The sequence below is a fragment of the Podarcis filfolensis genome (assembly GCF_964270895.1).
Source record: "Podarcis filfolensis genome assembly, chromosome: 12".
NCBI classification, from domain to species: Eukaryota; Metazoa; Chordata; class Lepidosauria; order Squamata; family Lacertidae; genus Podarcis; species Podarcis filfolensis.
Genome location: NC_139614.1, coordinates 6,242,631 through 6,257,359, shown reverse-complemented (window position 1 = coordinate 6,257,359; position 14,729 = coordinate 6,242,631). Strand labels below are relative to the sequence as shown.

The following is a 14,729-nucleotide window of genomic DNA, read 5'->3' as shown; positions in this document are numbered from 1 at the left end:
GTCTCTCTCTTTTGGGGGGCTTTCTAGCTCTAAAAACAAATAAATGCATAAAACGGTTCAGTTAATTTATACCACAAGCCAGCACAAGGCTGGGGGCTTTGATATTGGTAAGAAACCACACCACTGTCTCCAAAACAGATTTGCATTCTGCCCATTTCAAAATTAATCATAGGACTTAGAAATAGCTAAGTGTACCTGCCGCTGTAGTACCAATTCAGAGTTTGTTGTTAAGTTTTTGGATGGGGTTAGATTTTATTCAGTAAGGCCCCAAAGCTTTAACTGTTAAGAAACAAATACCCTGTTATTTTGTTTGCACTTGTGGCTTCCTTTTTATGCTTAAATAAATACTGGTTATTTATTTCTTCTATTGTTGTTGTTGTTATTGTTGTTGATTTAAATTTCTATACAGTGGTACCTCGGGTTAAATACTTAATTCGTTCCGGAGGTCCGTTCTTAACCTGAAACTGTTCTTAACCTGAAGCACCACTTTAGCTAGTGGGGCCTCCCACTGCCGCCGCGCCGCCGGAGCCCGATTTCTGTTCTCATCATGAAGCAAAGTTCTTAACCCGAGGTACTATTTCTGGGTTAGCGGAGTCTGTAACCTGAAGCGTCTGTAACCTGAAGCGTATGTAACCTGAGGTACCACCGTACTGCCCTTCATCCGAAGATCACAGAGCAGTTTACAATACAAAAACACAAAAATGAAAACCAATTCCCCCTCCAGCCCAGTTTAGAAGGCCATAGATTATTTAATTAGCCAAAGGCCTGGGAGAATGGGAATGTTTTTGCATGGCTCCTAAAGATATGTCATGAAGGCGCTAGACAAGCCTCTCTGGGAAGAGCATTCCACAAGCAGGGAGCCACCACAGAAAAGGCCCTTTCTCGTGTTGCCACCTGCTGGACTTCTTTGTGGAGGAGGAGGAGGCACACAAAGAAGAGCCCCAGATGATGGTTGCAGGGTCTGGTTCAGTTCATCTGGGGAGAGGCTGTCCTGGAGGTATCGTGGTCCTCAGCTGTTTAAGGTGTTATAGGTCAAAACCAGCATTTAAACTGAGCCTGGAAAGTGCAGTTGGGGCAGAATCAGTGTAATATGTTCAAACTGTCATGCCCCGGTGAGCAACCTGGCTGCTTTATTCAGCACCAGCTGAAGTTTCGGACCGTCTTCAGAAGCAGTTCCATGTACAACGTGTTGCAGTAATACAGCCTAGAGATTAATAGAGCACTGACAACAGAAGTTAGGCAATCCCTGCCCAGATAGAAGCGCAGCTGCGCCACCAGCCCAAGCTGATGGAAGACACTCCTTCTCCTTCTATTTCCTACACTGGTAGCTCTAACCATGCAGCACAATAACAAAAAGAGGCGAGTCACAAGAGGCATCCGGTCTTCTACTTTGGAAGCCGCGGGATTTGCGCCTTTGCCGCGCGCATTCCCAGCGCATGCCTTCGGGGTGATGCGCCCCAGTCACGCCGTGCGTAAAAATCGGCGAGGTGGCCCGAGGGGAGGATGAGGTGCTCCTTCCTGGCTTGGGGAACAAGTGGAAGGCAAAGGCTGGCTTCTCCCTCCCGCAGCTGGGCGTGAGGCGACTCTCCGCCCCCGAAGGTAGCAGCCCCAGCGGCTCCGGCTCCGCCTTGCCGAGAGGGCGGGCCGTGCGCCCGGTCCTTGGCTGCGGCGCTTTGCCGATCCCCGGCTCATAACAAGCCGGGCGCGCCGGCGGAGGGAGCAGAGCGCAGCTGGAGGATAGCAGCGGAGACCCCCATCTCGTAGGAGCCGGAGCGGAATAGGGCCGCCCGGGGGGAGTGGTTGGCCGAGCGGTACAAGCCCTCCGGAGGAGGACGGCGCTTCCCTTCCCAGCGCCCCATCTCTCCTCCTCCTTCCTGGCTTGGCCAAAAAGCAACGCGGTGGGGAAATCGGCGGGCAGAGAGGAAGGAAAGGGAGCCGCACGTGAGGAGGGGACGCCGCGCAAGGAAAGGAAGCGCGCACGGCTCGCCGAGCCTCGGCTGCACCCCGGCGCGATGCTCCGCTAAGCGCAGCTTTTTTCTTGGCAAAGGGACGCCGGGATTGCGCGCCCCCTCCGCGCTGCAGCCGCCGATCCGGGGCAGGAACCAGAGCAAGAAGCGCTTTCTCCCAAATTTGCAGCCGGCGCGTTGACCATCAGCTTTGGCGGCTGCCCTTCTCGGTTGCAGGCACGCATGCCTGCGCCTGTGTGTATTTGGAATATTTTTAACTTTGCCCTGCGCTTGGAGTGCCGTCCAGCAGCCCGCGAATATCCCAGCCGCTTGCCAAGTTTGATTTTGGAGCCCGGTGTTTACAGCCCGCCTCCGTCCCTCCCTCCCTCCGAGGAGGAATATTTTGTCGCCAGTTTCTTGAATGAGACGCTTAAGGTCCTCTGCCTCTGATGTTGCCTGCCTGCTAAGGAGGGAATCCTGGACGGTGCAGAGTGCCACGCTACTGCTGTGCAGGCCACCAAGCGCCTCCAGAGCGACCGTGGATTATTGCACCGCTGCTAAAGCAAGCCAGCCAGCATGGGGGGCAACCTTGGCTGCCACCGCTCCATCCCCAGAGACCCCTCGGACCTGTGCCACAGCCGCAAATTTAGCGCGGCGTGCAACTTCAGCAACATCCTCGTGAACCAGGAGAGGCTGAATATCAACACGGCCACCGAGGAGGAGCTCATGACTCTGCCCGGGGTCACCAGAACGGTTGCGCAGAGCATTGTGGAATACCGGGAGTATATTGGGGGCTTCAAGAAGGTCGAGGACTTGGCCTTGGTGAGCGGGGTCGGAGCTGCCAAGCTAGAGCAGGTGAAGTTTGAGATCTGTGTGAGCAGCAAAGGGAACTCGGCCCAGCACTCGCCCAGCTCCTTGCGGAAGGACCAGAACCTCGACCACCTTTCAGCTGCGAAGATCAATATCAACACGGCCACCCCTGCCCAGCTCATGAGCATCCGTGGCGTCACGGAAAAAATAGCCAATGGCATTGTCGAGTACCGCCGAGAGCACGGGCCCTTCAAGAACATTGAGGACATGGTCAAGATGGACTGCATCAACTCTTCGTTCTTGGACAAAATCCGGCACCAGATATTTGCCGAGCGCTCAAGGCCTCCTTCTACGAATACCAATGGCGGCCTCAACTTCATGGTCAAGCCTCACCCGAGCCCCACCTCGCTGAGCCTCCAGAGTGAGGACTTGGATTTCCCTCCTGGAGGACCCACGCAGATTATCTCCACGCGGCCCACCGTGGAGATGTTTGGTGGGGTGCGGGATGGGAAGCCTGTCCTGAGGCTGGCCACCTGGAATCTGCAGAGCTGCTCCGTCGAAAAAGCCAACAATCCTGGTGTGCGAGAGGTCGTGTGCATGACGCTGCTGGAGAACAGGTATGGGACCTCTTGTGCAGTACCTGCGGGGAGTTATCCTTCGCCTGTTTGTTTCATGCTTCCCTTGGCTTTGTGATGACCTCCTGGTTCAAGCCAGGAATGGGGGACCTTTTGGCCCTCGTGATGTTGCCAGACTGCAGCTCCCATCATTCCTGACAGTTAGCCATGCTGGCCTGGCTTAATGGGAGCTGAAGTCCAGCAATGTTGGGAGAGCCGCAGGTTCCCCACCGCTGCTTTCAAACAAAATATGATGGGACAAACTGAACTCAACTGCTCCCTGTTTATCTGTAAGCCCATAGCTAATCCTGTTAACCTTTGCCTATAGGCCCAAAATAATGCCCATTGGACATATTCAGAGATGCTATGTATGCTTCATCCTGATGCCACAGCCTACCATTTGAACCTTTTTGGGTAACTAATGCTGTTGAGATATGTGGTATTTAGTTCGGAAAACTGACTCATCTGGGCCAGTGTCCCATGAATGGCAACCGAGAACAGTATACATAAGTAGGAATATTTCCACGCTCCCCATTCTGTTACTTATCTCTTAGCAGATGTGTGCATTTAAGCCTGAATCTGCTCCAATTCCTTAACAATTTTTAAAAAGCAAAAGGTGGGTGGATGGAGCCAGAATCAGAGGGGGCATAATTCTCATTCTCCTGTCCGCAATTTCCTCCTTGCTGTCTTGCCTGCCGATGTCTCTTTTCCCATTACTGAAAGTGAGCTTGGTTGTGCGGCAAAAACACTCGAGGTGTGCAGGGTTTTTCCTCCCCTTCACCCAATTTCCCCCCTTTACTCTCATCTGGATCCCCTGCTGTCTGTTTTCTGTGTGGTTTGGGTAGGTCCGGGATTAAACATGCAGATCTGCAACCAGCTTCTCATGAAGTTTGAACCTGAGATTTTGGAGGTCTTGGGCATATCTCATGGACTTGGGAGCCCCAAAATATGAGAGCTGCCATGCAGAGGCCACTGAAAAGCATGTGCTCATGTAGGTGTTCGCAAAGTGTGGATAACATCTTGCGTGCTGGCCAGTGGCGTAGCGTGGGTTGTCAGCACCCAGGGCAAGGCAAGTAATTTGCGCCCCCTAACCCGTGGATTTGCGCCCCCTAACCGGTGGATTTGCCCTAACCCCAGATGTTGCGCCCGGTGCGGCCGCCCCCCCCCCTGCACCCCCCACGCTACGCCACTGGTGCTGGCTCATCCATTTGACCTGTTAACAGCATTCTGCAGCCTGGTAGTGTCCACACTGATCTCAAATTGAATTTGTTCTCGTCGTTGTGTGTACAACACAGGTAAGTGCCCTCTCAGGACCTTTGCATGGAAGCATTCGTGTTTAAAACAGTCTTAAGGCTAATGAATCAGGGAGGTGGGCCTCCGGACAATGAGAATTTCCTGTCAAATTTAAATTGTCCTGGCAGTCTACTAGTCCATGTGTTTCAACCAAGACAATCTCCAGGGCAAGGATTTGCTTGTCTGGTCAAGAGTTTTGAATGGTCATTAGGAACAAGAAGTGAGTACTTTATTGCTGCAACTTCTTGTGCTTAGCAGTTTCTTTAGAAAGAGGCACCGTGAGCAAGAATTTGTGTATATATGCGTTGCCATGGCAAGCATGGCTTGAAAACCGTGCTGTGTTCATCGGAGGTTCAGCGAGAAGTGACCTCATTATTTTGAAACTGAAGTAATGCTGCGTGTCAAACCCCATTTTCTCTTTCTGTTCTTTCTTGGAAAAATAGCCCCCCTCTCTCTTCAGAAAAGCATGATTTGATAAAGTTGCCTTGGTTCCTAGATGGAGAAAGCACACATCAAAGACTTAAAGGGGTATTTTTCGTAGGAGTGATTTCAGACCTGTGATTTACTGTATTTTTGCCAAAGAACTTTTTTTTTCCATCCTGCACAGCAATCTGAACTTGAGTAACGGCCATTGTTCACATGTCCGCAGTGCAGAGATGAAACTCTGCATTTGGTATATACCATATTGCGGTACGTTTTGCTTTCCCACAAGCAGAAGCATGCTGGAGCGCTGAGAGCCTTCTGTGGGTTGGACCAAAAGGAAGGAATGAGCAATTCGTGTTTACAGTGGTGAAGCTTGCGCTGCAATCTTCCTCCCTTGCAACACAGGGCTGTGAGTGATCAAAAACATACACATAGCAGTCCTTGCCTGGAGAACTTTCAGGGAAGCAGAGGAACACACCCCTTTTCAAAAGTTCCTGGTCTGGGTTGCAAGCAGGTTCGGACAGTCTCATGCACAGGATTCAGAAGTTTCAATTACATATCATCACCCAATAACAAAGGGATTTGCAGCTGCAAGAACATATTTTGTGATCTTCATGTTGCAATCAGGTGGCCCTGGGAGAGTGTCCTGGGGTCTATAATTTGTAGAAACATTAGATGCTACTTTAAAACGAGATAGACCATTGTTCCATATAGATCAGCATTGTCCACGTTAACTGTCAACAACTCTCTAGGGTTTCAGATAGAAGTCCTGGCAAATTGTGTTTTGTTTTTTAAGCCACAAAACGGACAGAGGAGTGCAAGAACACTCTGCACCCTGCCTTTGACAGCCCTGCTGGGATTTCGATAAACAGTTTCAACTGCTTGTGGGTTTCCCACACCTTAGGAAAGCAGCCTTAATGGAGGGAAAGATTAGACCAGCTACTCTTGAATTTATTGTGCTCGAATAGCCTCATTGTCAGTTACAGACAAATATGACTAGCCTTTTGCATTTTGCCAGGTAGCAGAGTTCATACACATTTTTCGGAAGTAGGTCCCACTGGGTTTAATTGAGTTGACTCCCAAGTAAATGTGCCTAGGAACAGAAGTGTTGATCATGTTGCTCAACCGTCATGTTGTACAGCCCTTCCCATACTGTACTGTGTCAAGTGAAAGGAAATTGCCCCACCCCATGAAAAAGATCCAAATCTAGCATGTCAGGGAACAAGACAAGCCAGAACTGTTCTCCCTGACATGCTGGCTTTCTGTGAGCAGGGAAACATGACATGAGGGAAGCATCTGAAACATGCCCTTTCACTTTTAGATGGAAGGGTCTGGGCACAACAGGGCACCTTGATCCATTTAATTAAGGACATCAACTTTCATGGGGGGAGAGAACCTGACCTATAAGAAGTTTCACCCTGCCTCGGATCATTGTTACTGGCAGAGCCAGCCCACCTATGAGGCAAGGTGAAGCAAATACCTCAGGCAGAAGGATCCACAGGGGCAGCAGACCCCAATGTAGATATTTACTCCTCCCTTGTTCATGAGGTAGGTCTTCCCTCACCCCTTCTTCCCTGGCAAGGAGGGAGGTGCCATTTTGTGGATTGCCTCAGATGCCAAAATGTCTTGGGCTGGCCCTAGTAACTTGGGGCGAAATTGTTCTTCAGTGTTGAGAATCTCTTTACTTTTTTTCTCTCCTTACTGGACCTGCTTCTTTGCCACCCACAGCATCCTGATGTACAGAAATTTCAATGTGCAGCTTTTCTGGCCATGAGGGAACACAAACACAAGGGATCTTTGATCCCCTCGGCCCACACACTGCAAACCCCAACGAAAGTAATGGTAATATTTAACCCACGGTTCTGCTTCGACGTCTCTCTTTATCGTTTTCTTGCAACAGCTGGCGCTTATTGCTAATGCATATTTGATACAGTTATTCTTAGGTTCAGGAAGCAAGCTGTCCCTCAAGGCATTTGCTCTGTTTTACAATATGCTACCTTTAGATGAGTTTGCTTGAATCCTGCATCTCCCTGGGCTGGTTTGGTGCCTTGCTCCTGAGCAGGGAAAACAAAACATGCACCACCATTTACTCTCCTGGGGCTGAAAGGAATCCTTTGCTTTTCTGAACAGCCCACAGAAGGGTTTGGTTGTCTTCCCGTGATGCAGAGCATCCTTCTCCAAGCCGGTGCCCTCCAAGGCTTTGGACTTCAACTCCCATCAGCCAGCACAGCCGTTGCAATCCCAAACATCTGGAGGCGACCGGCTTGGCGAAGGCCGATAAATTGTTTAATCCTCTTACGCTCAATGTTCTCTGCCACATCAATTGTGTTAATCCTTCTCAAAAGCTTCTTCTATCCTATGAATGAATATGCCAGCTTCTCACAGACAGCACGGTCTTTTCCTCCCCTATTTTTGGAAATGAATCATTTCCCTCTGTTTTAAATGGTGGGTTCCTAACTTTCCTCACCCCCCCTTTCATTTTTTGGTAGCTGCAGTATTTGACACTTAGTCCGTGGTGGGGTTATTGAGGCGGCAGTTGGCAAGGTTGTCACCTGTGCTATTGACCTCCAGTAAACCTTTGAATCTCTCTTCCTGAGCTTTCTGATTTTTCCGTTCTGAAGATGAGCGTGGCCTTCGTCTTTGACTGTGAACAGCATCTTCTTTCTTCAAAAAAAGATTGTGGTGGATGTCTTTTGCATTTGTGGTTTGTTTGTTTGTTTGTTTGTTTGTTTGTTTGTTTGTTTGTTTGTTTTAAAAAAAGGAAAGCACTTCCACCCTTCCGTTCTGCCCCTACTTCTCTCATATTGGATTTGGAACGGAGACTGGCTTGTCGAAAAGTGATGGTGAGCCTAGTGGATCAGAAGCGTTCCCATAACTATGCGGTCGATTGTTCTACAAGTGATATTCCTAAGGGCATATTTCAACACATATATAAAACCGCTTGGATGATTTTTGGCTTCCTCTAAAGAACAACAAGCACTGGCAGTTTTGTGCAAGGACCAAAAAGACTTTGGCTATATACACACGCCTTACAGTTCAAGCACACAGCTTCCCCCAAATAACCTTGGGAACTGTAGTTTTTAAAGGGGTGCTGGGAATTATAGCTCTGTAGTGGGAAGACTACAGGTCCCAAGGTTCTTTGGGGGAGATCACGTGCTTTATATGTATGGTGTGTATGGAGCCAGAGATTCAAGCCTCTTTATAAAACCACACACCCCAGTCCAGTGTTCCAAGCCATGACAACAAGGCAAATTTCAAACTGGTTTTAAAATGTGCATTGTAGGCATTGCCTTAAGCTGTGATAGGAAAAAGCTTCACCCTTTGCCCCTCCTTGGGGGTTAGTATTGACCCCCTCTCCCTTTTCAAAAAGGGCTCCCTCATTTGTGCAAGTAAATGTATGTGTGATTGGTAATGAGACTTTCACTTTCTGCTTTTATTTTATTTTATTGCTGGTGTTCCTTGCGTTGGGCATACAGTGGTACCTCGGGTTACATACGCTTCAGGTTACATACACTTCGCTAACCCAGAAATAGTGCTTCAGGTTAAGAACTTTGCTTCAGGATGAGAACAGAAATCGTGCTCTGGCGGCGCAGCAGCAGCAGCGGGAGGCCCCATTAGCTAAAGTGGTGCTTCAGGTTAAGAACAGTTTCAGGTTAAGTACAGACCTCTGGAACAAGTTAAGTACTTAACCCAAGGTACCACTGTATTTCTAATGTGTGCTGTCTTCCCCATGCCTACATCTTTTGGGCTTCAAAATGACATGTCCAGTGGGTAGGATCTCATCACGACACCAGATTGCAGTAGATTTCCTGGGGGAGATAAATGAACAGGTTGCTCCATGCAAGGATCCCTGCCACAAAATGCACAGGGTGAGATCTAGGCAGGGCTGTGGGCAGGCTGAGATTAAGAAAAAATGATGAAAACTAGAGAATAATTAAAATGCTGTTCCCAGAAAAGCTGAATTATGCAAAGCTTTACGCTTTGTGAGTGGCAGTCGTCTTACTCAGAAGGCCTGGGACTGCTAGTTTTATTTGCAGCTGAGAGGAAGCTGCGTACATAGTCTGCCCACACACCCCAAACTTCCCTTGGCAAATATCATGCCTAGAAACTTGTCTAGCCTCCAAGTCTTGGGCTAATGAACATTCTCAGCCAATGGAAAGTTGCTTTCAGAGCACCTCTTTCCTCCTAGCTCTGCTAGGAGTGATGTTCATGCATTACCATTCTGCTGCTAATCCAACAATATATATGTTTGAAAGCACCAACAAAGACTGTGTGCTTCTGTTAGTTTATTTTTGTATGCTCAGCTCTTGGTGGCTTGGCAGAGTGGTAAGGTGTGTCTGTTTTGTTCCTTATCTCTTCCTTTATCTCCTTGTATATTTTCCTGTACCCATTCTAATAATACTCTGGAGTACATCCAAAACAAGCTCTCCTGTAATAAAAGAGCAGGAAAAAGCACAGCCCTAATAACATGAGCACACACAGAAATCATTAGCTCCAAAAGCATGCAATAAAAAATAAATATACTCTTGTTTTAGCATTTTTCAAGTCTAAGCTCTGGAAATCTAAAATAATAATGATATTATTTGTACCCCGCGCATCTGATTGGGTTGTCCCAGCCACTCTCGGAGCCTGACTGTGTTTAAACAACTTGTAGAAAGGAAATCTGAGGCCTGTATGCACTTAGAAGCTGGGATGCAGGTGGGAACCCTGATAATCTGGAAACGCAAACACTTAGAAGAACGCTTCAGATTCCCCTGTGTCGAAACACAGAATTATGCTGTACTCGGAATACATTCTGCAAATGTAAGCTTGGAAGAGGAGAAGAACTGCATGCAACCTTAGACTTGCTTTCCACAATCTTTAAGAATTCAGCTTGTCAAAGAATCTGAAAACTTTGGACAAGGAGTGTCAGAGGGCAAATAATTGTTGTTGTTTGTAGTGGCAAAGTAGTCACGGGAGCATAGGAGCCAACTCCTAGGGTCTGTGGGGGCTTTAGCCAACACAATAAAATATTTGAGGAGGCCAGGGCCCCCCAAGTTGATGAGCATTGCCATTCAAATGGTGTGTGTGCACCGTGTCATGTGATCGATTATGCTGGGCGGGGCTTACCTGGGGCCCCATAATATTTCGTTATAGTTGGTACCCCTGAATGGGAGACTGGGGGGAAAAAATCTGTGCTGGGAAATATAAAACTTGGGTAACTAACCAGTGGAATATGCCTTGCAATTTAATAAAAGGTTCTCCACATTTCCAATTTTTTCTCTCACCCTTAGCACTAATGACTTGGTGTTTTAGCACAGAGTGTCTGAGATTCTTGGGATGCTGTATTGAAGTGGTCCATGCACCTTGGAAAGCTAGAGTATGGCTTATTGTGACTGAGCAAGCAGAGAAGAGCCTGTAGCTGCTCTGTTCCTTCCTCTCTGGGCTTTTTCGCTCAGTGCAGGGCAACTCATGTCTTGTGGTTAAGATCGCTCTGCTTTAACCATGAACTGGAACCAGGACAAATGATCCTAGGTTTGTCCCTCTGCCCTGTGCAAAAGGGACCGGGGAGGAGCAATGCTGCTGCCATCTCCTCTGGAGCCAGCAGGGTTTGCCCTGTCGTGGTGGGCAAAGGCAGCCAGTTCTGTGCCAGATGCCCCAGCACCTAAGCTTGCATAGCAGAGCTTCTGTTCAACGTACTCTTGGGGGAAGGGCTGTGGCTCAGTGGTAGTGTAATGTCCTCAGAGTTGAGTGTGGATTTCATGCTCTTTATTCAGCTCATAGTAGTAAGGAGGAATGGAAGTTCCTCCGAAATGTCTGCTTTATATACATTATTTACACAATAGGCCTCACGTGATTGGCTAATTCTGGGATTCTCCTGTAGGCCAATCAGGTTGCGGATTCACTTCCACCTGGAGTTGGATTGGGTGGCTCCTGTGGACCAATCAGACTGCTGCATTCTGGATCCTATTGTTCTAGGACCAATCAGACTGCTGCATTCTGAATCCTATTGTTCTAGGACCAATCAGCTGCAATCTGGATCCAATTCAACTCAGTACATAACAGGTAGAATACCTGCTTGGCATGCAGAAGGCTCAACCTTTAACATCTTCCAGGAGGACTGGGAAAGAACCCTGTGTCTCAAAACTCTGGAAGGCCACTACTAGTCAGGGTGTAAACAACGCTGATGGATCAGTGGTCTGACTTAATTGTAAATGTTCTTGTGGATTATTCAGAATGCAGCACTAAACACCGTGATCTGGCACTAACTTTGGTTGAGCTCAGTTACATAAGAGTAGACATGAGCAGGATTGTGCTTCATGTGTTGTAGAAACTTCCTGGCATTGTCAATCAGCATTACAGGGTTGCTTTCCCTTTTCCTAAGGCTTGTGGTTTGCTTTGCAAAAATCCAAGCATTCCTTTCTCCCCCCTTTCTCTTCTGCATTGCAGTCTTGGCATCTCCTGTTCATTGGGAGACTTTAAGAACAAAGCATCTTGTTGTCAAGCTGGTCTTGCTTTCTGCTAGGCTACTTCTCTGTGTTTAGAGGAATAATCTCTTTAGGAACACGGACGACAGGGGGAATTTAGCTCAGACATTGTGCTATGGGGAAAAGCTTTGCAACATCAACCTGTTCCAGAGAATAGTCGTCTGACTCAGAACTAGCATGTCTTTAACAAAGGCTGCATGCATACGAACACATCTGTAGCACAAAAAGGAAAGAACGTCAAGGAGATAATGGCTTCTGGTCCCTTATTTTGTTCTGAGTCCTGGGAAGGAGCTCTGGTCCTGAGAGGAAAGGATGAAAAATCAACAAAATAAAGCAAACCAGTTTGAAGTAGTAATAATAATAATAATTTATTATTTATACCCCGCACATCTGGCTGGGCTTCTCCAGCTACCTTGGGCGGCTTTCAACAAAATATTAAAATACCGTAATACATCAAACATTAAAAGCTTCCCTAAACAGGGTTGCCTTCAGATGTCTTCTAAAGGTTTGGTAGTTGTTTTTCTCTATGACATCTGGTGGGAGGGCGTTCCACAGGGCGGGTGCCACCACCAAGAAGGCCCTCTGCCTGGTTCCCAGTAACTTGGCTTCTTGCAGTGAGGGAACCGCCAGAAGGCCCTCGGCGCTGGACGAGTGAGTTAACCAGTTTCCAAACGCTCCTTGTCGTTCTGAACCAATCCTGCTTTCAGGCCCTCAGAAGATCAGGTTGGGCACGGTCCGCTGTGGGAACGGTCTGGCTTCTCAGTGCCAGGGGTTTGGCTGCTGATAACCGCCTATGGCTACACTGAAAGGAGCAGGAGCCTCTCAGAAGCACACATTGCATCCTCTAAGGCAGGGGTCAGCAACCTAAGGCCCATGGGCCACAAGTGCCCCACAGGGGTAGTTTAACCAGCCCACGAGCCGCCCCCAAACCGAGCCGCCCACTTGGCGAGTCCCCGCACACTGTGCTAAACCGGCACAGTGCAAGGACTCACTTCCGCAGCACCGGAAATCGTCTGCGCATGCGCTGATGCCGAAAATCACGTCTGCACAGACACAGACGTCGGAAATCACAGGCGCACACACAGTCCGGTCCACGGAGGGATGAACCGGCCCAGGCGAGGTAAACCGTGCCGCCCCCTGCTCTAAGGCAGTGGTGTCTGTGGCTGGCAAATGGACAGCTCTGTTTCAAGACATGTGCAGTCCACATTAAACCAGTTGTCCGCAAAGTGCCTTTTTGCAGGTTGACAAAGGCGCAACAGAGAGAATCTTCCATCGGCGGGAGAACCGCTGGTGCAAGGCTTGAATGCATTGTTTGTCGCAGTTGGAGATGAAGACTGGGCTCAAAACGTAACCCTTTTCTGTGAAGGATTTGAAGGAAGAGAGAGATGCTGCTGTGCTGGTGGCTTGGGAGGGAGTTCAAGGCTTGAGAAACGACGAGAGAGAATGGGTGGAAACACTGGCAAGAGCGGGACGCTTTGGTGTGACAGGCCTACACCTGGAAACAAGAGCAGAAAATGTAAGGATACAGAGCACTTTAGAAGTAAGGAATAGTCCCAAAGTGCAGGTTGTATCATTTAATCTTCAATTGTTACACAGATCTGATTTCCCCCTGCTCTTTACTCACTTTTCTCTGTTCTGCAATGGGTAGTCACAGCACGCTTGCAGAACACCATGTAAGGATGTGAGGACAGCTTGAGGAGGCTTTTAACAGAATGACCGTTGCTGGAAATGAAACACAGTTGTAGTGAAAAATAGATTTCTCATGCTTCGTGTTTCCCTAATGACTGTTTCTGTAAAATACAGTGTTTATTTTGCCTTAAAGCAGTCTGCCCTTTTGCAAGTATTCCAATTACTGTAAGAAGATTGCACATATGGAGAGTTCTTAAAAATACTCTCTCTCTCTGCCCTTGGTTCTCCTTCTGACCTCTTCCTGTTTGATCTTAATAAAGCATTTAATTTGTGGTTCTCCTTCACTTGTATGAAGTGCAACTCCTCATGTGTTGTTTCATATGGCGGCACAATTATTCTTCTTCTTTTAAAGAAACTGGGTAATTCTATTTGTAAGGTCACATAGATGAAGGATCTTCCTTTTCTCTTGTGCTCTGCTCTTCTCCTTCAAGATGCAGGACGTATTCTTTGTTGCCTTGCGGATAGAATTACCTGCTCTCTTAAGATCCAATGACTTTAGTGAAGGCAAACATCTCTGAATAGTTCCTTTGTAAAAGGAGATGGTTGAAGGAAGCACCCTGTTCTCTGTTTACTATTAACAAGACTTAGGCATTCAATCCTAAGTGTTCATTGTATCGCAGCCTGACAGCAGAATCGAGTGCAAGGTTTCTTCAGAAGTCAGTCCCAACTGAGGCTCCCTCCCAGGAACAGATGCCTAGGATTGCAGTTTACAGTGTAAAGTCAGTGCAGAAGTCATTTCCATGGGGCCTTATTCACAGATCAGTGTGAATAGGATTGCAGCCTTATACACATTTTTTAAAGAGTGCAAGAAGAATCCTGCTGGATCAAGCCAAAGTTTCATCCAGCCCACCATCCGGCCCTCATAGTAGCTAACCAGATGCCTGCAAGCAAAACCAGAAAATAGCAGAACTGAGTTGTTATCGATAGGCTCTCTTAGCACAGGGGTCAGCAAACTTTTTCAGCAGGGGGCCGGTCCACTGTCCCTCAGGCCTTGTGGGGGGCTGGACTATACTTTGAAGGGATAACGCAGAGATGCATTTTAAATAAAAGCACACATTCTACTCATGTAAAAACATGCTGATTCCTGGACCGTCCATGGGCCAGATTTAGAAGACGACTGGGCTGAATCCAGCCCCTGGGCCTTAGTTTGCCTACCCATGATTTACTGGGAAGAAACTCCAATGAAAATCCCTGTTATTACATATTTTACATGGCTGCTTATCTGTATATATTTTAAAATTATATATATATATATATATATATATATATATATATATATATATATATATATATGGGTGTTTTATGGTGGCCTATATTTGTAATGGGACGCGGGTGGCACTGTGGGTTAAACCACAGAGCCTAGGGCTTGTCGGCGGTTCGAATCCCCGCGACGGGGTGAGCTCCCATTGCTTGGTCCCTGCTCCTGCCAACTTAGCAGTTCGAAAGTGAGTGAGTCCTCTCTTTTTGCCTGTCCCGAATCTTCCAAT

At 47.8% G+C, this 14,729-nt stretch overlaps 1 protein-coding gene across 1 annotated transcript in view; it reads left to right on the top strand.

Annotated features, from left to right (window-relative positions):
• The first annotated feature begins 1,523 nt into the window (after positions 1-1,523).
• EEPD1 (endonuclease/exonuclease/phosphatase family domain containing 1) overlaps positions 1,524-14,729 on the top strand; it is a 62,786-nt gene continuing 49,580 nt past the window's right edge. The window contains exon 1 of the mRNA XM_083578074.1: positions 1,524-3,373. Within this exon, the coding sequence (XP_083434200.1) occupies positions 2,523-3,373 (851 nt within the window). The 5' untranslated portion in view covers positions 1,524-2,522. The remainder of the gene's footprint in view (positions 3,374-14,729) is intronic.